This window comes from Drosophila miranda (assembly GCF_003369915.1).
Source record: "Drosophila miranda strain MSH22 chromosome Y unlocalized genomic scaffold, D.miranda_PacBio2.1 Contig_Y1_pilon, whole genome shotgun sequence".
Classification (NCBI taxonomy): domain Eukaryota; kingdom Metazoa; phylum Arthropoda; class Insecta; order Diptera; family Drosophilidae; genus Drosophila; species Drosophila miranda.
In genome coordinates, this window is record NW_022881603.1 from 26,865,270 (window position 1) to 26,887,797 (window position 22,528).

At 47.7% G+C, this 22,528-nt stretch overlaps 1 protein-coding gene and 1 long non-coding RNA gene across 2 annotated transcripts; one reads left to right on the top strand and one right to left on the bottom strand.

Moving 5' to 3' along the window:
* Window positions 1-860: 860 nt before the first annotated feature.
* On the bottom strand, window positions 861-9,329 carry LOC117190955 (putative inorganic phosphate cotransporter). Its single transcript, XM_033395948.1, has 4 exons — window positions 9,050-9,329; window positions 2,703-2,899; window positions 1,567-2,643; window positions 861-1,506 (listed from the first exon to the last, which is right to left on the bottom strand). The coding sequence occupies exons 1-4, from the start codon at window positions 9,096-9,098 to the stop codon at window positions 1,327-1,329; spliced, it is 1,503 nt and encodes a 500-aa protein (XP_033251839.1). The 5' UTR covers window positions 9,099-9,329; the 3' UTR covers window positions 861-1,326.
* A 2,603-nt stretch (window positions 9,330-11,932) lies between these two features.
* LOC117191941 lies at window positions 11,933-12,842 on the top strand. The gene is made up of 3 exons (XR_004474117.1): window positions 11,933-12,102; window positions 12,236-12,415; window positions 12,473-12,842. It is a non-coding gene; the product is annotated as an uncharacterized LOC117191941 (long non-coding RNA).
* The last annotated feature ends 9,686 nt before the right edge of the window (window positions 12,843-22,528 follow it).

A 22,528-nucleotide genomic window follows, 5' to 3' on the forward strand; every position in this document is an offset into this window, starting at 1 on the left:
GGATGTGTGTGGATGAAGGTGGGTGTGTGTGAATCGTGTGTGTGTATTTCTGCCTTGAAGTCCGGATCCTCTCCCCGGGGGTGGTTGGTGTGTGGGGACAGAAACGTGTCTCCAGTCGGTGCTCCGCTGACGGTTCCGGAGCACCGGCACCAGTTTTCCGGCCAGGCCAGTACCGGGATGCTGCTGCCGATGTCCGCCGCTTCTGCTGATGTTGATGCCTGCCGCTGATGTCTTGGTGGGATCGTTATCTCCACGATCTCCAATTTTTCTTTCAGGGCACGTGCGGCCTCCACTATTCTCCACCCGGAAACTTTTTTTTTCTTCTTCCTCGCCCCGTTTCCTTTTCTCCCACGCAACTCTGCCACTGCTTCCCAGGATCCACTATAGATGCCGCTGTCTCTTTCTTCTCCAGCCCTGATACCTATCGGCTCTCTCCAAAACCGCCCATTACAATCTTTCACCTGAGCTGCGCTAAAATTATTAAATTTTCATTATTTTCGGTGGATTATTCAAATACACCGTTGGCTTATAATGGGTTAATCGTGCTCCGTCAAGGATTGGAAACCTTATTCCTCGATTATGATATTACGGCGAATATTACTAGGTAGATAGATCTCTCAGCCCTGCCAACATTATTTTATCCGATTAATTAACCTATTTTCTACTTTACTAGCTAATTTTAAACACTGGCATTTATTGGATTTCTATATACTTTGAAAATGAAATTTAATAGATTGATGAAACTGACATTACATACCGATATACCGTGGCTTTAACGGTCACACTTTGCTCATCTATCGATAATCAACAGTGGGCGCCCAATTCAAATTCGATTCAGTGTTTAAATGAAACAACATTAATTTCGGTATGATTTGACTTTGTTTCAGCTTCGACTTGAGCTGTTTTATTAAATGGCTTTGAATGTCTTCATTGATTTTTTTTGCCTTTTTAGTTCACTTTTCGTGCATCACAAGTTGGTATCAAGTTTATTCCTAGCTTAAATACTAAACATAACAATTTCTAGAGTTTGTTTTTAGCAGCAAATACAACTATGTTCTGGGCTACTTCCCTATTTACACTAAACTCTTTTTCTCGTGTTGCAAGTTTAATTGGATTTTAGCTTTAGATTATGTACATTATGGAAAAATACTGCAAACAATAATTTACGCCGCCTTAGAACTAAACAATTATCGTATAATATCGCTAATGGAAGCACTCGATCGTCATTATGGTCTTGTTCCTAACTAATTGACTACGACTAAAACTATGAAACAACAGCTATGACTTTATCATGCCATGCCCCTATCATGTGGTGGTTATCCAGATTTAGCGCTTGTCTTGGACATTCGGCGACAGTGGCACTCCCTGCTCCACATCGTCCACCGTCTGCTCTGGCGAGTCCCACCACTGGACCTCCGTTCGTCCGAAGACCACGAAGAGCAGGTTGCCGATGAAGTAGGCGGCGGCGGCCAGGAAAAACACCACACGCCAGTCATTTACATTTTTCTGTGGAAGATATCAGAGTTAGCGAGAAACTCGAGGAACATCTGCCAAGACTACACTTACCGGATCTTGGACGATCTGACCGACAACAAGAGGCGCAATGCCGCTCATGATGTTGGCCGCCCCATTCGTGAGGCCCATCAGGGTGCCGGCATAGTTGGGCGACAGATCGATGTGGTTTACCTGGAAGCCCAGGTAGGTGGCAGCGCTGATGCCCACGGTGAGGGTAAGCAGGACCACGGCCAGTAGGTTATCCTCCTTCGGCACGTAGCCCAGGGCAATGAGTGAGCACATGGGTATCCAATGGCCGATGCTGTTGAAGAACTTGCGGTTAAAGGACAGCGACAACGACTTGTTCCTCTGCAGCACCTTGGACAGCCAAACGAAGAAGAAGCTGAGCAGCAGCATCACAGCGTAGGGCAGGGAGGAGAGCAGAGCGCTCTCCTTGATGTCAATGCCATAGATGTTCTTCATGTAGCTGGGGATCTGGGTGAGCAGCGTCCAGAAGCCGAACATGTGCGTGCTGTGCACCACCAGCAGCGATAGGAACGGCATCGAGGTAAAGATGGGTATCCAGGGAGTCGGCGCCAGGTTATCTGCCGACTGCATCTTACCATCGCTGCGCGACTCCTCGATAAACTTGAGCTCCTCCGGCGAGATGAAGCGGTGCTCCTCCGGCGTGCTGGACGAGAACACGTACCAGAAGACGATCCACACGAAGCCGCAGGCTCCACCCAAGTAGAAGATACTCGGCCATCCCATGAAGGAGTCGGCAATGAATCCACTCGTGGCCAGCATCACCACCGCTCCGAATTGTGCGCCCGAATAGCAGATGGTTCCCAGCATGCCACGTTCGTTGGCCGGCGACCACTTTGAGAGCAGGGCATGCGTGGCCGGGTGCACTGCGCCCTGGGTAAGACCCATCGTGAAGCGAACCGCACACAGAGCCGTCCAGCCGCCGAGTTTGAGGGAGAGCGGTGAGATGATGGTCAGGATACCGGCGGCTGCCAGACCAGCGAGCAGCAGCATCTTGGCCCCATACCGCTGGGCAATGTAACCGCCAGGCACCTGGGTGACAATGTAGCCCCAGAAGAAGCTGCTAAGCATGTACGACTTCTGGCTTTCGGTGAACTGAAAGTACTGCAGGCGGAAGTGGGAGGGTAAGCGAGTGTCTGACTTGGCTGGTTCTCGTGTCTTACCTCAGCATCGAATAGGTCAAAATCGTCGCTATCGACGTCAGGCGTAGCGGTGGCAGTTTCAGTCTCAGTGGCATTCCTAGACTGCGGCTCGGTCATGGCCACCAGAGCCACGCTGAGGTTCACCCGCCAGGCGTAGCACATTGCCAGGCAGAAGAAGCAGAGGATGCATTGAACATGCCTCACGCCGAAGAATTTCTCTGCAAAAGAAAAGTGTTGGATTTGAGATTAGCTAAAGGTACACATACCCTGGAATGAATGATGAATGGGATGAATTTCGCTCTGATTAAGCACATGCGCCTGCGCAGACGCTCACTCTCCCAATCTTCCAATCTCCCACTCTCTCCCTCAACAGGTGAAAACGTGTGTGGCTATGCTCTTATCAATAGACGCCTCTCTCTTTTCGCTGCGGTTCTCTTTGCTGCTCCCAAAACTGGTAGCCATGTACATAAGTATGTGGGGCGCGTTTATTTATAAAAGACTTTGACTATGTCAAAATCTTGTTCGTGCACGCACAGACATGCACAGACACGCTCACTCTCGCTCGCACAGACCCCCACACACATGTACACACGCCCACTATGAACAGCGTTGGCTGCGAATATTAAGAGACGAGACCTGGGCGAATGCGAAGCATGCATGTCGTTGTAAGCGTATAAAATGCAACATAGGAATAACATGAATCTGCTGTACGGTGCTGTACATGTGGCCCAAAGCGCAACACTCTGAGTATCTCTGCGGCTGCCTTGTCACACTACCTGTTTGAGGCCGAACGGCAGTCGCCCGATCCTCACTTAACCAAACGAACACCTATGCCGATGCATCCCAGAGAAAACATGATTTGGTAGTTTATTTATTGGTTGCTTGCTCTACCTTACGCGGATTTTTGTAGCACCGCACCCCACCGAACCGCACACATTTTGCAACAGTGCAACAGGCAACCTTGCAACGCGGCCTTACAAGGCGTTTGGGTCTATTGAACTCCAGTTGGAACTCCAGTCCAGTCCGATGCCGATTCGGAGCCAGCTTAAAGTCCAAACTTATAATTGCTTGTTCTACCAAATAATTTTCCCCATTCGGATGGATGATTGTTCGATGACGTCCGAAACGCACAAACATATGTACATACAGGCGTCAGCCGAAGGAAAGGAGCAGAGGCTGTGGGCCTGCTCAATCCTTCCACTGTTCCAGCCAGCCAAAGTCGGAAAGGGCGCAGCCAAGGCCCCCAACAAGCGGCAACGCTCAGCGGAGGACCCCGCAAAATCACGAACCGGTCGTTCGCTGAGGTGGCGAGGGGCAAGACCCTGATCGGTGTCCTGGACAGGGGCGCCGAGGACGGCCATGTCCCTCGCGATAAGTGGCACCTGGTGGAGAACGAGCTCCAGGACCGGTTCCTACTGGAACTGGAGGAGAACGGCGGACCACCGCCAAAGTGTGATGACGCAGGGTGGCATCAAGGCAAGGTGAAAGCCATCGCCTGCCAAGACGCTCGCTCTGCGGCCCTCTACATGAAGGCGGTGGCGGCCCTAAAAGAGGTCTATCCAGGGGCGAAACTGGAGGCGGTGAAGGGGGAAGATGTCCCTAGTCGCCCGAGAGCCAGAGCGTGGGTCTCGGCTAAGCCTGCAGAGCATGAGAAGATCCTCAGGTTACTGCAGGTATGCAACCCCCACCTTCCTACAGCCGATTGGAAGGTGGCAAAGGTGGAGGATATCCAAGGGCAGAGGCGCCAGATTATCCTCGTCCTAAATGAGGAATCCATTGATCTCCTCGCAAAGTCGGACGGTGTAGTGGATTATGGCTACAAGAAGGTCACCATATCCCCTTACAAGTCCGATCGCAAGGGCAGGCAAGCGGAGGTCGAGCCAGACCCGGAGCTGCCGGAGATCCCGAAGGAGGGGGCCTCGTGCGAGTAAGACAACCCGGCGTCAAATGCGGCGTCCATGATGTCGGACGACATCTTGGACGACTACGCGTTCGACGAGAGCGACCTAGCCAGAGGTCTCAGCCACATCGTTGTCGGGGAGGAGCCGGAGTCCCCTGACAGCGATCTAGAAGCAACAATGGTGGAGGCGAGCCTCAGGAATGTCGTTGACGCTCCTGCAGATAAACCTCCACCATTGTAAGGCAGCATGCGCTGCTCTACTGCTCCACCTGGCCAATGGTGGAGCCGACATAGTCCTCATTCAGGAGCCCTGGATCCTCGGAAACAGGGTCTCCGGTCTGAGGACTTCTGACTACAAGCTATATGTAGCTGAAACCGCAGGTAAAATTCGTACCTGCATTCTTGCAAAAAGAGAGTTGCACTTATTTCTGCTCCCAAATTTCAGCAGTGAAGACCACACCGCAGTGAGCCTCGAAGGCCAGGAGCGCTCACTGAGGATCTGCTTTGCATACATGGGGCATGAACAACCAGACCCCCCTCCCCCCGCGCCTCTCCGGGCTCTAATCGCAGACTGCTCGGCCAAGGACATCGGCCTAATTGTGGGGTGCGATGCCAATGCACATCACTGTCAGTGGGGAAGCACTGACACAAACGAAAGGGGTGAGTACCTTTTCAGTTACTTACTGACCACTCAGATGGTCTTATTAAACCGGGGTAGTGATCCCACCTTTATCATTAAAAACCGCAAGGAGGTCCTGGACCTCACGCTTGCCTCTCATGAGATACAGCGTAACATTGTATCCTGGAGGGTCCTGGAAGAGCACTCCTTCTCGGTACGTGGAAACTGTCTTCTCCTTCTCAGTACCGAAGCCAGTCCGATTCCGGAACATCAGGCGGTCAAACTGGACTCGGTACTCTGATTACCTCTGTCGTGTTCTCCCTGAGCCCCCATCTGTGGAGGAGTTCTCCACGGAGGCCACGACTCGTCTTCTTAAGATCTTTACCGTCGCCTGCAATAAGGCGCTCGACAAAGCATGCCCCTCTGGCAAGAACAGAGGCCGGAAGAAACCTGAATGGTGGAATCCGAAACTGGGTGAGCTCCGGAAAGCCTCCCGGAGACTCTTCAATAAAGCTAAGGCTGAAAACGTTGAGCAAAACTGGGGCGAATACAAGGCCAGTCTGTCAACCTACAACAAAGAACTTATAAATGCCAAACGCGCCTCCTGGCGTAGGTTCTGCAGCGAAATCGAGAGTAACTCAGAAGCCTCACGCTTGCGCAGAGTTCTCTCGAAGACAACACCCTGGGCTACTTGAAGAACACCGACCAGTCGTGGACTACGTCCAGCGATGAGTCGCTAAATCTTCTCCTAAATACCCACTTCCCTGGATGCGATGAAAACAGACCCAACTACTTCGCGCCTCCTTCTGTCGCCTCAAATGCCATCCTGAGACTGCTAAGCCAGGAGAACATTTCCTGGGCGATCAGAAGCTTGAAACCCTACAAGTCCGCGGGGCCAGACGGCATTTTCCCTGCCCAACTGATTCACGCGGGACATAAAGCCATTAACTGGCTCAAAATAATTTACGAGGGAATCTTCTCCCACGGGTGCATTCCTGACACCTGACTTCAGACCAAAGTCGTGCCCAAGGCAGGCAAGCCCTCGCACACTGCCCCAAAAGATTTCAGCTCCTGGGCTCCTGGGGCTGATCTCAGACTCCCAGCATGCCTATCGGAAAGGAAGATCCACCGAAACGGCCCTACACTCGATCACATCGATCATCGAAGCGTCCCTTAATTTTAAGGAGTACACCCTAGTAGCCTTCCTCGACATAGAAGGCGCCTTTAACAACATCCTTCCGACCGCCATCACGGGCGCACTGACGGATCTGGGCGTTGACTCCAGGACGGTGAGCCTGATTGATCAGATTCTACAATGCAGGACGGTTGAGGCATCACTGGGGACGTCAACGTGTACCAGATTTGTCAGCAGAGGCACACCGCAGGGCGGAGTCCTCTCGCCCCTCCTATGGAACGTGGCAGTGAACACACTGCTGCAGGAGATAGAGGGGGGTGGCTGCCGTGTGGTGGCGTACGCGGACGATGTTGCCATAGCATTCTCCGGAAAATTTCCGCAGACGTTGTGTGAGTGCATGACAAGTACTCTCACGAAAATGTCGAAATGGTCAGACAAATGCGGGTTAGGCGTCAACCCGTCTAAAACGGAACTGGTGCTTTTCACTAGAAAGTACAAAGTTCCGGTACTGATTCCCCCAAGACTATGTGGGGAAACGCTAGTCTTCAGCAACAACGCCAAGTATCTTGGCCTAATCCTCGATAAAAAGCTCGAATGGAAATTGAGCATAGAGCATAGAGTAAAGAAGGCCACAGTGGCCCTCTATACTTGCAGGAAAGCCATCGGACTAAAATGGGGAATGACCCCCTCTATAGTTCGGTGGCTCTACACCGCCATCATACGACCAATCATGCTCTATGGAGTGGTGGTATGTTGGCCAGCCTTGGACAGAAGGACATGCCTCAATAAACTCAGCAGAGTTCAACGCATGGCAGAGCTATGCATAACTGGCGGGCTACGCACTACTCCAGGGGAAGCCCTGGATACTGTGCTGGACCTCCTCCCTGTGGATCTCATGGGAAAGAAGGTGGCAACACTTTCCGCCCTCAGAATGAGAGAAGCCAGACTGTGGAAAGCATCCGCGGTTGGGCACTCGGGAATCCTGATGAGACTCCCGCAATTACCAGAGAGGACAGATTACTGTATCCCTAGTGATCACCTCTCGACGCCCTTCCAGGTATCAATCCCACCTAGGGAGGACTGGGAGATGGGCGAACCAGGACCTGCAAATGCGGTCCACTTCTACACTGATGGCTCAAAGCTAGACGGCCGCGTGGGAGGCGGAGTCTACTGCAGCGAGCTGAACATCAGTCATTGCTTCAGGCTCCCGGATCACTGTAGTGTGTTCCAAGCGGAGGTTGAAGCCATCAAGGAGGCCATTTCGATCGTCTCCAAACTACTTCTAGATACGCACTTAGTGTGCGTCTTCTCGGACAGCCAAGCAGCTATCAAAGCTCTAGGCTCAATATCGTCGAACTCAGCGACTGTAAATGACTGCCGCAGGTCTCTGCACGAGATCGCAGAGAAGTTAGATCTCTTCCTTATATGGGTCCCCGGCCACAGGGACATCGAGGGGGTACTACGATTCCTCTCCTATCGGAGAGGGAGCAAGTAGCGATGCCCTTGGCTACGTGCAGGCTCCTAACGCACGAATTGTTCGAGCAAAATGCCAATTGGAGATGGCAGCAAACCGTTTCCTGTAAAGTCTCAAGATTGATATGGCCATATCGATCGAAGAAGCGCTCAGCAGAGCTGTATAAACTCAGCAGAGCACAGTGCTCTGCAGTTACTAGAGCCATTACGGGACACTGGCAGATCGGCACTCACGCCTCTAGACTGTCAATCCCTCATAAAGACTTCTGCAGGAGTTGTCGCGACGAGGAGGAGGAGGAATCGGTCCCCCACTTCTTCTGCCACTTCCCAGCCCTTGAAAATCGTCGTCTTCGTATTCTCTTTTTTTTTCATGTGTATTCTCGGGGCCGCTTTCCTCACGGACATTTCGGACCTGTCCGTAATCAAACCAGGGACCTTGTCCAAATACATCCAAGCCACCGGATGGGACTGCCCTTAACCTGCAGTAGTATGCTCTCACGGTTTGGGCAACGCGAAGGGGCACATGCCCATGCGGCAACACAACCGACCTTTTATAGGTCCAAGTGAGCTTGGGGGCGGGTGGCTCTTATCCCCCCCTCCCGGCTACCGCCTTAACCTAACCTAACCTACATATGTATGTATGTATGTACTTTGGGGTCTGCCCACTTTTACCACAAATCTAATATACCCCAATACTCATTTTGAGTATCGGGTATAAAAATAGTAAATACTTAATGAGGGAAAATCCGACATTTTTATAATATTTATTATTATATTTTAGAGTTGAGCGAAATGAGAGGGAAGTGCTCGGATTCTTTGTGCGAAGGATGGCGGTTGCAGTCGATCGCTGCAGTGGAGGTCGTCTATGTACATATATCTGACTGTATATGCAATATAAATATATACTCGTACTGCATAATTATATCTGAACTCAACGCGGGCAACGACGCTTCCAGTCATCTGCAGTCGAGAGATAGAAATGTATCTGGAAATGGCAATCCGCAACTTCTGTGGAGCGAACACGACAGCGATCAGATCGTGTGGGATTGAGTACGAGTATCTCCACGTCTGTTAGAGAACTAATTAAGCAATTTCCGGCAACAGGCCGCTGTCCGAGCTCGGAACATGCCAGGCGCCAGGCCCCAGGCCCGCCACACGAGCGACTTATATAAGACACGTGCCTGGAGATCTCAGTGGAAATAGGAATGGCAATGGGATCTGTATCGTTGGATTGCACTTACCGTTGGCGTATTTACCTCCTGTTTTCACCATTGTCAGAGCGGTGGTCATGGTGGTCACTGGAATTTTTGTAGTATTCTTTTTTTTTTTTATATATCACACAACGTGTTCCGGTTCCGTCATGAAGTTGGAATACACATGTGTGCTTATTTTATTTGAATTTTATTTAGACGCGAGTATACTCTCTCTTTCGGAGCTGTTTCCACGACTGTATATAACAGTAACAGGAGGTAGGTATCTTTTGAACGTTCTGGCGAACGGTGCGGATTGCGACTGCTTGAATAACTCACGGCGGTCGATTCTTTTATAAATATGATCGAAACGCTGCCGGACAGCGGGCCAGAGCAGAGACACGAGCCGAGCACTCTCTTGGTGGACAGACTGCGAGGAGGCGGAGAGAGAGAGAGATAGAGGCAGGGCAGTGAGAGCCAGAGTGTAAACATGTGTATCTGTATCGCGTGAATTCCATTCCGTTTTCGTGCGGCGCTGCTATCAGTAAAAATTAACACGCTGGCAAGCAACCAACACGCACACACTCACACACCACACCACTATCTCATTCTCTCTGCGATTGACACAAGTGCTGGTGTGGATTTCTCTCTGGTGGAACCGGCATGCATAAATATGGGAGTATGTAAACAACACCAACACATGGACAGTACAGTGTTCGGTTATTAGTGCACTCTTTGCCTGCTATTCCTCTGGTCTCCGCGCCACCACACCTTTTCATCCTCATCCTCCTCCTGCTCTTCCACTTTCCTCTTGTTGGTTTCTCAGTATTCGATTGTTTCTGTAACATCTACTCGGGCATTTTGGTGCTGTAAAATTAGTCACAGTGTTCGGATGCACTCTCTCTTGCAGTTAGTTGAGATGTTTCTGGCAACTGTGTCTCTCTTTGTCTCTTTCTGTCTAAGAGCTAGAGATGCAGTTAGATCTGGTATCTACCAGTTACTAAGGCTGGGCGTGAGCATGAATGAAATGGAATCCTTGCTGGAGATCATAGCCGTACTCGTACTATACACTTAAATGTAGATGTCTGATGCCTGTATGCCTGATGATAAGGGTAATAAAACACCAGTCGAGGTCATTTTTTCCATTGATAAGCCTAGATCAACCTCATCTCATTACCCATCTCAACTCTGTTGCTGAGTTCCTCCTCCAAGATCTCTCGCCGTTCCGTTCCCGCTCTCTGTTCTAAAAAATTACATAAAGCCTCGAGACTCTAGACGATCCATTACAATGCGGAGTGTGATCGATGGCGTGCCTGTCGGGTTTATTAACTTACATAAAAGCATCACCGTTGATCAATGCAATTTTCATTTCAATATGACAGCTTCTGCTATCCGAAAATCTCCATTTTATAGCGAAAATTTTCCTTAATTATTTTACTTGTCATTGGGTTTCCCTATCTTTTTCTTTTGTCGTTCGCCTCTCTCTCTCTCGCTCAACCGCTGGTTATCAATTATAATTTGTGAAAATAAAATGTTTTAAACAAATTATCAGTATTTCGGGGCACATTTCAGACTTTGATTCGCGCCTAAGTAAATGAGCCGAGGCGGGTTCGCCGTCGGTCGCTCGGGACACTGCAAATTCATTCTGATTTCGACAAACGCATAGGTGGGGTGGTACAGAGAGGAGGGTGGAGCCAGGAGTGGGGCTCTGTCAGTGGGCACTGACGACAGACGGAGTTTGATAAGGCCCCACCCGATTCCCGTTCTGATTTCGTCTTCGATTCCAATACCAAATCAATTTTGGCACATGGCACACACGTTTGGAGGCACGTTCACGGCGATCCACTGTCCGTTCCGTAAATAATGAGTTCTGGCAAATCTCGAGACGTTTCTTATCGAGTGGGGGACTCCACTCGATTAGCCCAGTCCCGTGGCACAATCCAATCCATTCAATAACCGGCTTATCATGTTCAGCTAAAGAATTAACCATCACCACGAATGGGACAGTTTCTATAAATGATTCGAGCGACTTTCGGATTTATGACTGGACTAAATTTAGAAAATATTGTAGAGTATTCCCGGCGATGGCAATCTAATCAGGCGACACGCCCACTTCAGAAGTGCCAGTGCCTCCTCCCCTGATGGATGGATGGATGTGATTGCGAATGCGAATCTGTTACACTAACAAGCCTTATCATCTGAGACAAATGGCAAACAGTCGAGCGATCTCCCGCCAGTCCGCTTGACGTCAGTGCACTGCGGGAGAGGAGGAGCGGCATGCGGGAGGGTATTCTGCCATATGGCTCACCCTTTTCCGTTTCGAGCTCAGTTTTAGTCTAATTAAAATGCATTCCGTTCTTACAAGCCACATAAACATCAGTCGAGCTGTCTATCAGTCAGATGCGTGTCGTTACGTATACGCCAGGTGTAACCAAACAAAAACGCTCTAAACAGGGCTAATTGTGTTCCGTGCAAGGGTGTCGCTGTCGCCCGTTTAGGCCAGAATACGATTTCGGCTCCTTTGGCCTGCGGTTTTTTCCGCTGTTAATCATGATGTACCCGCACGGACATTGTTTGAGGCGTGTTGGCGCCAACAACCTTTTAATACGGTCGGCAAATGTGTGTCTATGATTTGCATCTGATTCGACCCTATCTGGGAGGGTAAATCTACGTAGGGATGCAGCTTGCATCCAGCCTTTCCCGAAGAAATACCAGCACTAATGGTTATCCAACTATCCCTCCCATATAACACCGAATATGCTATTGTTTACTGATTGTCCACTTGATCTGCATTTGTTCTATTCATCACCCAATAAAAACCAATTTAAAAGAGTATCCGCAGTTCGCTCGCTCGCCCGCCGATTGTGGCGCATTCAAATTAGAAAATATATTGAAATTTATATTTGTGCTGTCTAAGCGTTTGGGCAAACGTCTCATTACAGCGAGGAATTGTGTGAATTTCGAAGGCATATTTGAGTTACCATCTGGAGACATAATTGAATTGCGTCCAATCAGCTCCAATTGTCCGCATTGTGGATCGATCGAATGGCAATTATCATGGCATCAGCACTGGAAACTTTATCGAACGATTCCCAGCGTTGTGGGTGTGTACAGGGGTCTGTTTCTGTTTCTGTCTCTGGGTCAGACACTTGGCAAACAGTCAAAGAGGAAGATGCGACACTAAAAATTTATATTTTCCTCGTATAATTCTGTTTTAATTGCGGCCACTAAGAATAGAACGTCTTCATTTGGACAAGGTGTGATGATCGCTCAGGAAGAGCCATTTCCGCCGGAGGTTATCCCCTGCACGGAGGCCTGCACCCGTATCCCGTCGAAAAAGATTGCCTTGAGTCACTCGACAAATCTGCGTGCGCGGGACGCACTGCGACTGCAGAATCTTATCTAGTGAAAGATTTGGTATAAAAAAAAGGTATAAGTATATAAGTAAGGATTGTGTAAGTTTTATCATTGCAGAGGCGTTCTGATTTATCATCCCCCAACTGTGACATCATTTTGCCGTACAAGAGATGGATTCCGAAGTGTTTTCTAGGAAGATCCAAAGATCATATTCGCAATACATACATATGTACATACATAGGTATCTTTCCATGACTGGCCATAATGGTTGGAAACAAGAATGGAGTTCGTTGTGAAATGGTAATTAAGTAATGGTAATGGTAATTGACGGAGGAGTGTCGTGGTGAATATAAATATCATTTGTGGAAAAACAACAAACAGCATTGAGTATTTGCGTTAACAGTGCGAAATGATTAACGCGATAACCTCCGCTGGGGCACACAGGCCCCAACCACAAGTGGCAAAGAGAGAAGAATAGAGAGCAAAAATCGATGGGTGGGAGGGAGTGAGAGAAAAGGGGGAGCCACAGAGAGAGAGAGAGAGAGAGAGAGAGAGAAAACAACAATGTTCGAGGCGGCGCCGTACTGTGTTAATTTTTGTTGCCATTTTGCAGCTTGACTTTTTGCACACAGGCAGGCCCCAATCCAACACACACATACAGTTATGTGCTCTCCAACAGAGCTTGCACTCTCTCTCTCCCTCTCTCTTTGTGTCTCTCTTGATCTTTGATCACGTTTCCCGCACACGACGGCACCCGAGTCGGGCACTCGGCGCAACGTTCACGTGATAACCATGTGCTCCGCTCCGGCTGCTCTGGCTGCTTCGCCTTTATTTACGATTGTATGAGTGGCTCGGTGGAGGCGACTAATGTTCTGGGCAAAAACGAGTCACAAAATGATATTGCTGTTTTTCTGCGAACGGAGTCGAATGCCTGCCCTCTCCGATGACGTAAAACCGCAGGCCCAAACCATGGAGTGTGGAGAGGGCAGCCGGGTGGAGCAATTTCATCATTGGAGTAGCTTCCTAACCTTAAAACCAACAATGGAAAAACTGTCGACTCACATTGAGTCGCCCGATAATCACGCATTTCTTTCTCCGACTCAGCCTCTGAGATTTGAGCAAATTTCGATCGGCTGATGGCCGAAACAAGGAGTCACACGAAATGGCAACTGCTCTTGCTGATAGCAGTGGCCTGTTAAAAGAGCTGTTAAAAGTTTTATTATGATTTGGCACTGGCAACTGTTTTATAAGATCTCTGATTTCGTATAAATAACTCTCCCTAAATTGCTTCTTAATGGATTTACTTCATTATTTCGAGCACTTTGGGGAGAGCAGCTCAATGGGGGATTTTGGTCGAAAAACCAGTGCACGTGTCTTGGTAATGGCAGCGGCTTTCCGTGGGATCTACTCACATAACTGGGACTCATATAAAAATTGTGTTGGCGCGACTCAAACACACTCGGGTTCTTGTCAGCCAACTATATATTCTCGCTTATATGTACATATGTATGTAAATACTGGCATATATAGCACTGCCCTTGTTCATATCGCGTGCTTGAAAGAAGAAAAAAGCTTTATTCAACTTCTGCTTACAAGTATTTTTCCCCATGTTCCCGGTTCCGCCTTCCCTAGCCAACTGCTTGCAGAGTTCAAAGCTATAAAATGTGCACGGAATTTGTTTAGGGCTAGAGATACGCTTAAAATGGGGATTAAGTGATTGCAGCAATTGATTTGCCAGCTCGGATCAGTGAGTGTGATCCCATTATCTGTGATAAGGGAGATAACTGTTAACTTCACATGACCAACATTCAATGTAACACTCATAGTCTAGACCCATTTGTCTGTTGGCCTTGAAAATCTTTAAGGAACTAGATAGATATATATTTATATTGGAAATATTGATATAAGATATAAGATTATCAGAGAAATATAATTCCGATGGTATTTGTCGGGGAACATAGACTAATTGGGTTGAAAGATTTCAATCCCGCGCTCCACTTAAATTGCCCGCGCATAGTGTGACCAGTGAGATTTATGTAAAACTCATGTACATTTTAGTGTAATTAGATGTAGAATTCATGTAAAAATTAAAAATTAAATTGATTAGTTGGTGTAACTGACAACACATGTCCGCTAGATCTGCACCATGTAAAAAATACTTTTAAGTTAACGTATTTAGTTTTAACCTTATTTTATAAAAAAAAAAACAGTTAATGGGAGCATTTTAAAGTGCCAGTCAAGTAGAAAATTGATTCACTAATCGAATAAAATTAAGTTGGCAAAGCTGAGAGATCTATATAGCTAGTAATATTCGACGGAAGATCAATTTGGCAATAACCGGTTCACAACAATGAGTGCACACTCATACCCTGGGGGAAATGAGTGTTATAGAACTGAGACTATGCTTGTCATCTAATTAATGCAGAAACTAGACAGTCTCTGTTTTAAAGATATTTAAAGATATTTCTTCTTAAAGAGACCATGAATTGGTACAAGGATCAGGACATACATATGTATGTACAGTATGTCAAGAAACTGTTTACACACTGAAAATAAATTAAGTTTTTTGACTTTGGATAAGAAAATTGTTATGATCCGCCTCTTTGCCACCCTGGCCTATCGTTCCCAGCTAGCTCACGGGGAAGTCAGGGGTGTTTCCGACCCGATAAGCCAGGGGACGGATTGAACAAAACAAAAACAAAAAAAACATACAAAAAAAACAAATCTAATTTATAGGACAGACTTGTCCTCGTTGGCACTTTCGTCAGCGGGGATAGTTGGTTTCATTATCCCTAGCAGGGTCCCACCCTTCCATGAGCGCCACCTTTTGAATTCGCTCCCTTTTCATATTGCTGGTGTATGGGGACAGAAACGTGTCTCCAGTCGGTGCTCCGCTGACGGTTCATTGGTGCCGGTGCTCCGCTGACGGTTCTCGCATCAGTTTTCCGGCCTGGCCAGTACCGGGATGCTGCTGCCGATGTCCGCCGCTTTTGCTGATGTTGATGCCTGCCGCTGATGTCTTGGTGGGATCGTCGTCTCCACGATCACCAATTTTGTTTCCTTTTTTTCTTTTAGGGCACGTGCGGCCTCTACTCTTCTCCACCGGAAACTCTCTTTTTCTTTCTTCCTCGCCCCGTTTCCTTTTCTCCCACGCAACTCTGCCACTGCTTCCCAGGATCCACTATAGATGCCGCTGTCTCTTTCTTCTCCAGCCCTGATACCTATCGGCTCTCTCCAAAACCGCCCATAACACCACACTACCGTTTCCAGGATTACTCCGCCGAAACGGGAGTGCCAAGCAGGCGGGCTTTTTCAATTAAGGGGCCCCAAACGTAGGCCATCGCCCACACCCTGAGATTGAGAGTCTCTGGCTCCATCGACTGAGATAGCCGGGCCACTGCTTCAGGTCCTTTGCGTGAAACACCCCAATACGTGAGCCTTGCAACTTCTCCAGCTCGTACTCTGTCCGACGAACTTGAAACTGCTGCTGGAGACCATATCTCAGATTCGGCCAGTCCGGCATTCCTACCGTCCGAACATGCATCCAGTACCAATCCCTTGCGTGGCCACTGACCAATGTGTGAAAGGCTTTCAACACCTCCGCCCACGGTACCTGGTACGACGTCTGTAGATGCTCCACCCGGAATATGAATTCCGCCACGGGCATCCCCTTTGGATAGCCGTCGAAGCTAAGTCCCCATCTTCGTATCTGCACTTGCTCCTGCCTAGCCTCTCCGAAACTCGGTCGATTCCTGTTAGGGTTTGCTCCTGCGCCCATCCCGTTGAACAGCCACTCCTCCACGGGTCTCTGATCGGCTTGGGTCCTCTGATCGGCCTCCAATGTTCGGTTGTCCACGAACAAGTGCGTTGGATGTGCTTGCTGGTTCGCGGGTGCTTCCTGCTGACCTCCTCCCAGACTGGTTGCACTTGATCCCCGATTCCTTCCATTCGCATCACTCGCCGTTCGCTCCGCTTTTAACGAACCCACCACCGCGTTGATCTCTCGCATGAGCTCTAGCATGTCTGCTTGCATTGACGATCTCAGCGCTTCCATTTGCTGCCCGAGCGACGCTCGGTAGGTCTCCTGTGCTTGGGCTAAGGCTGCGTTCACGGCTGAGCTTAACTTGGACGGTAACACCAGGTCCTTACGGGCTCGCTGTTGACCTCCTACCGCTCCGGCCTCTGGGTCCTCCTGGTGCAACCCCGCATGTACGTTTTCCGCCACTTGCGACGGCCCTTCCGGCCTACTGCCGGCTTTACCGTCCTGGGACCGAGTCGTCGGCATGTTATACGGCTGGTACCTGCGCTGTGCCTCTGGGCTGCGACTTGTCTTTCCCGACCCTTTAAAAATCTCCGGGTCACTCATCAACCAATTTTCCTAACGTACTCCTTTCCTTCGTCTAATCCCTATTTACTTAACTATCTTGGTGATAAATAAATTGGATTGTTTATTATCTGACTACCCTACTCCACTAAACACCTAGTTCCTGGCTAATTAATCCTCAATACCTTCAATCGTAACGAGAAAACAAATAAATAAATAGTGCAATAAATAAATAAGCGAATAATTAATTCCATGTTTAGATAACCAAATAAATAAATTTAAATACATAAATCGGTTAATTTAAATCAATAAATTGATAAATCTAAATATCTAAATTGATTCAATCAAATAAATAAACACCTACATCTACAATTAATCGCCTAATTAAATACAACACTAAATAACTAAATACTTCCTCTCCCAAACAAAAACTCTTTTTCCGATGACTTGCATAATGCCTACTTCTAAAATTGCTTCCAAACAATGCTAGCGAGAATCGTCAGTCCTCAACAAAAAATGATTTCCCTTTGGGTTTTCTTGCTTCGGCTTTCCAATAGTCTGCTAAATCACTAACAAAAAAAACATATAATTCCCAAACTGCTTCAGACAAAAATTCCCCTTTAATTTGTTTGGTGGGACGAGAGACAACTGCATTAATTGTTTTGCAGGTGAGCGGATCCCCTTCTTTTCCCCTTGCTATTTACCTTAGCTTACTTTTTCTGAGTGCCAACTCCCTTTGCTGTTTCCTCCCTCAGATCACCGTGGATCCCCCAAAATCGGACAACGACGTTAATGCCTCTGGACATAACCCGGACCACGACTCGACAGATCCTCCGGCACCTCTTCCTCTTTTCAGATCCAGACAGCGAGCTCCACGAGTCGGACAACGAGGCTACTACCACCTGGTAATACCTGGACCACAGCTCGGGACACACACTTCCTACCCTTCTACCTCCGATACATAACTACTATGTCCATTTTCCTCTCTTCTACTCCTCTCAGCGGCTACGACGGCTAGGATTAATTCCCGGCTCGCGGACCGGCTGTGTTTCGTTCTACCAGGGTTCTATTTTACACCGGGTCTTTAAGACTCGCGTTTAAAATCGATCCCTTCTAGTACCATTGGGCGCCATTTGTTATGATCCGCCTCTTTGCCACCCTGGCCTATCGTTCCCAGCTAGCTCACGGGGAACTAAGGAGTGTTTCCGCCCCGATAAGCCAGGGGACGGATTGAACAAAACAAAAACAAAAAAAACATACAAAAAAAACAAATCTAATTTATAGGACAGACTTGTCCTCGTTGGCTCTTTCGTCAGCGGGGATAGTTGGTTTCGTTATCCCTAGCAGGGTCCCACCCTTCCATGAGCGCCACCTTTTGAATTCGCTCCCTTTTCATATTCATATTCCCGCTCTTCTTCTCGCTCTCGTCCCACCCAACTACCGTTTTCTATTCACCCATGACTCTTTTCAAATTTTCCATTTTATATCCATTATATTTTCTTATTTATCTTGGACATTATTAATTAATAATCTAGGTTTATATAAAGGAAACAAATACTAACACAAAAATATTAACAACAAAATAAGCCCTATTTCGGCCGAATTGGCAGCCCCCTTTGATAGAAGTTGTTGCTTCCTGATGCTTGCTGATGTTTACGTTTAATCGTGGTGTTTTTTTATATGATCGTGATATATTGTTTAATTGTGTGTCGGACGGGTGTAGATGTGTGAAATGTGGTGATGTTATGTGATGTGTTATGAATGAGGGTATACATGCGTGGGTTGTGTGTGATGTGGGTGGATGAAGGTGGGTGTGTGTGAATCGTGTGTGTGTATTTCTGCTTTGAAGTCCGGATTCTTTCCCCGGGGGGGGCTGGTGTATGGGGACAGAAACGTGTCTCCAGTCGGTGCTCCGCTGACGGTTCATTGGTGCCGGTGCTCCGCTGACGGTTCTCGCATCAGTTTTCCGGCCTGGCCAGTACCGGGATGCTGCTGCCGATGTCCGCCGCTTTTGCTGATGTTGATGCCTGCCGCTGATGTCTTGGTGGGATCGTCGTCTCCACGATCACCAATTTTGTTTCCTTTTTCAATTAAGGGGCCCCAAACGTAGGCCATCGCCCACACCCTGCGATTGAGAGTCTCTGGCTCCATCGACTGAGATAGCCGGGCCACTGCTTCAGGTCCTTTGCGTGAAACACCCCAATACGTGAGCCTTGCAACTTCTCCAGCTCGTACTCTGTCCGACGAACTTGAAACTGCTGCTGGAGACCATATCTCAGATTCGGCCAGTCCGGCATTCCTACCGTCCGAACATGCATCCAGTACCAATCCCTTGCGTGGCCACTGACCAATGTGTGAAAGGCTTTCAACACCTCCGCCCACGGTACCTGGTACGACGTCTGTAGATGCTCCACCCGGAATATGAATTCCGCCACGGGCATCCCCTTTGGATAGCCGTCGAAGCTAAGTCCCCATCTTCGTATCTGCACTTGCTCCTGCCTAGCCTCTCCGAAACTCGGTCGATTCCTGTTAGGGTTTGCTCCTGCGCCCATCCCGTTGAACAGCCACTCCTCCACGGGTCTCTGATCGGCTTGGGGCCTCTGATCGGCCTCCAATGTTCGGTTGTCCACGAACAAGTGCGTTGGATGTGCTTGCTGGTTCGCGGGTGCTTCCTGCTGACCTCCTCCCAGACTGGTTGCACTTGATCCCCGATTCCTTCCATTCGCATCACTCGCCGTTCGCTCCGCTTTTAACGAACCCACCACCGCGTTGATCTCTCGCATGAGCTCTAGCATGTCTGCTTGCATTGACGATCTCAGCGCTTCCATTTGCTGCCCGAGCGACGCTCGGTAGGTCTCCTGTGCTTGGGCTAAGGCTGCGTTCACGGCTGAGCTTAACTTGGACTGTAACACCAGGTCCTTACGGGCTCGCTGTAGACCTCCTACCGCTCCGGCCTCTGGGTCCTCCTGGTGCAACCCCGCATGTACGTTTTCCGCCACTTGCGACGGCCCTTCCGGCCTACTGCCGGCTTTACCGTCCTGGGACCGAGTCGTCGGCATGTTATACGGCTGGTACCTGCGCTGTGCCTCTGGGCTACGCCTTGTCTTTCCCGACCCTTTAAAAATCTCCGGGTCACTCATCAACCAATTTTCCTAACGTACTCCTTTCCTTCGTCTATTCCCTATTTACTTAACTATCTTGGTGATAAATAAATTGGATTGTTTATTATCTGACTACCCTACTCCACTAAACACCTAGTTCCTTGCTAATTAATCCTCAATACCTTCAATCGTAACGAGAAAACAAATAAATAAATAGTGCAATAAATAAATAAGCGAATAATTAATTCCATGTTTAGATAACCAAATAAATAAATTTAAATACATAAATCGGTTAATTTAAATCAATAAATTGATAAATCTAAATATCTAAATTGATTCAATCAAATAAATAAACACCTACATCTACAATTAATCGCCTAATTAAATACAACACTAAATAACTAAATACTTCCTCTCCCAAACAAAAACTCTTTTTCCGATGACTTGCATAATGCCTACTTCTAAAATTGCTTCCAATGCTAGCGAGAATCGTCAGTCCTCAACAAAAAATGATTTCCCTTTGGGTTTTCTTGCTTCGGCTTTCCAATAGTCTGCTAAATCACTAACAAAAAAAACATATAATTCCCAAACTGCTTCAGACAAAAATTCCCCTTTAATTTGTTTGGTGGGACGAGAGACAACTGCATTAATTGTTTTGCAGGTGAGCGGACCCCCTTCTTTTCCGCTTGCTATTTACCTTCGCTTACTTTTTCTGAGTGCCAACTCCCTTTGCTGTTTCCTCCCTCAGATCACCGTGGATCCCCCAAAATCGGACAACGACGTTATTGCCTCTGGACATAACCCGGACCACGACTCGACAGATCCTCCGGCACCTCTTCCTCTTTTCAGATCCAGACAGTGAGCTCCACGAGTCGGACAACGAGGCTACTACCACCTGGTAATACCTGGACCACAGCTCGGGACACACACTTCCTACCCTTCTACCTCCGATACATAACTACTATGTCCATTTTCCTCTCTTCTACACCTCTCAGCGGCTACTACGGCTAGGATTAATTCCCGGCTCGCGGACCGGCTGAGTTTCGTTCTACCAGGGTTCCATTTTACACCGGGTCTTTAAGACTCGCGTTTAAAATCGATCCCTTCTATTACCATTGGGCGCCATTTGTTATGATCCGCCTTTTTGCCACCCTGGCCTATCGTTCCCAGCTAGCTCACGGGGAAGTCAGGGGTGTTTCCGACCCGATAAGCCAGGGGACGGATTGAACAAAACAAAAACAAAAAAAACATACAAAAAAAAACAAATCTAATTTATAGGACAGACTTGTCCTCGTTGGCACTTTCGTCAGCGGGGATAGTTGGTTTCGTTATCCCTAGCAGGGTCCCACCCTTCCATGAGCGCCACCTTTTGAATTCGCTCCCTTTTCATATTCATATTCCCGCTCTTCTTCTCGCTCTCGACCCACCCAACTACCGTTTTCTATTCACCCATGACTCTTTTCAAATTTTCCATTTTATATCCATTATATTTTCTTATTTATCTTGGACATTATTAATTAATAATCTAGGTTTATATTAAAGCAACAAATACTAACACAAAAATACTAACAACAAAATAATCCCTATTTCGGCCGAATTGGCAGCCCCCTTTGATAGAAGTTGTTGCTTCCTGATGCTTGCTGATGTTTACGTTTAATCGTGGTGTTTTTTTATATGATCGTGATATATTGTTTAATTGTGGGTCGGACGGGTGTAGATGTGTGAAATGTGGTGATGTTATGTGATGTGTTATGAATGAGGGTATACATGCGTGGGTTGTGTGTGATGTGGGTGGATGAAGGTGGGTGTGTGTGAATCGTGTGTGTGTATTTCTGCTTTGAAGTCCGGATTCTTTCCCCGGGGGGGGGGGCTGGTGTATGGGGACAGAAACGTGTATCCAGTCGGTGCTCCGCTGACGGTTCCTTGGTGCCGGTGCTCCGCTGACGGTTCTCGCATCAGTTTTCCGGCCTGGCCAGTACCGGGATGCTGCTGCCGATGTCCGCCGCTTTTGCTGATGTTGATGCCTGCCGCTGATGTCTTGGTGGGATCGTCGTCTCCACGATGACCAATTTTGTTTCCTTTTTTTCTTTTAGGGCACGTGCGGCCTCTACTCTTCTCCACCGGAAACTTTCTTTTTCTTTCTTCCTCGCCCCGTTTCCTTTTCTCCCACGCAACTCTGCCACTGCTTCCCAGGATCCACTATAGATGCCGCTGTCTCTTTCTTCTCCAGCCCTGATACCTATCTCTCCAAAACCGCCCATAACAAAATAATGGCCTTTGGTTCAAATTTATCAAATTTTTTTAATTTATAACCATTCAGGGGTTAATTATAAAGTAATTTGTGAAAAAAAAAATAACAAAACTATAAATAGTTAACTTAAAAAATAACAAAAACAATGATTACTCATTTTTGACACTGTCAAGAAAGTCTTGACACAAAATATTTTCATTTTATAAATTCAAAATTCTTCGTGATTATTTAATATATTTAACTTATTTTAATATTTGGTGTGTCCTCCCTTAGCATTGACTACATGCTGGAGACGTTTTTTCATTGAACTGATCAGTTTTTGTAGGTCATACTCAAAGGGAATCTTTTGCCACTCTTCCAGTATGAATTCTCTCAGCTGATTGTATATACAAGAAATTAATCAAATGCAGGAATAGGTAAAAAAATGCAATCTAAGACAAGGTCTTTATTAATTACGCTTGAAAGCAGCTTGGAGGAAAAATATGGTTAAAAAAGTT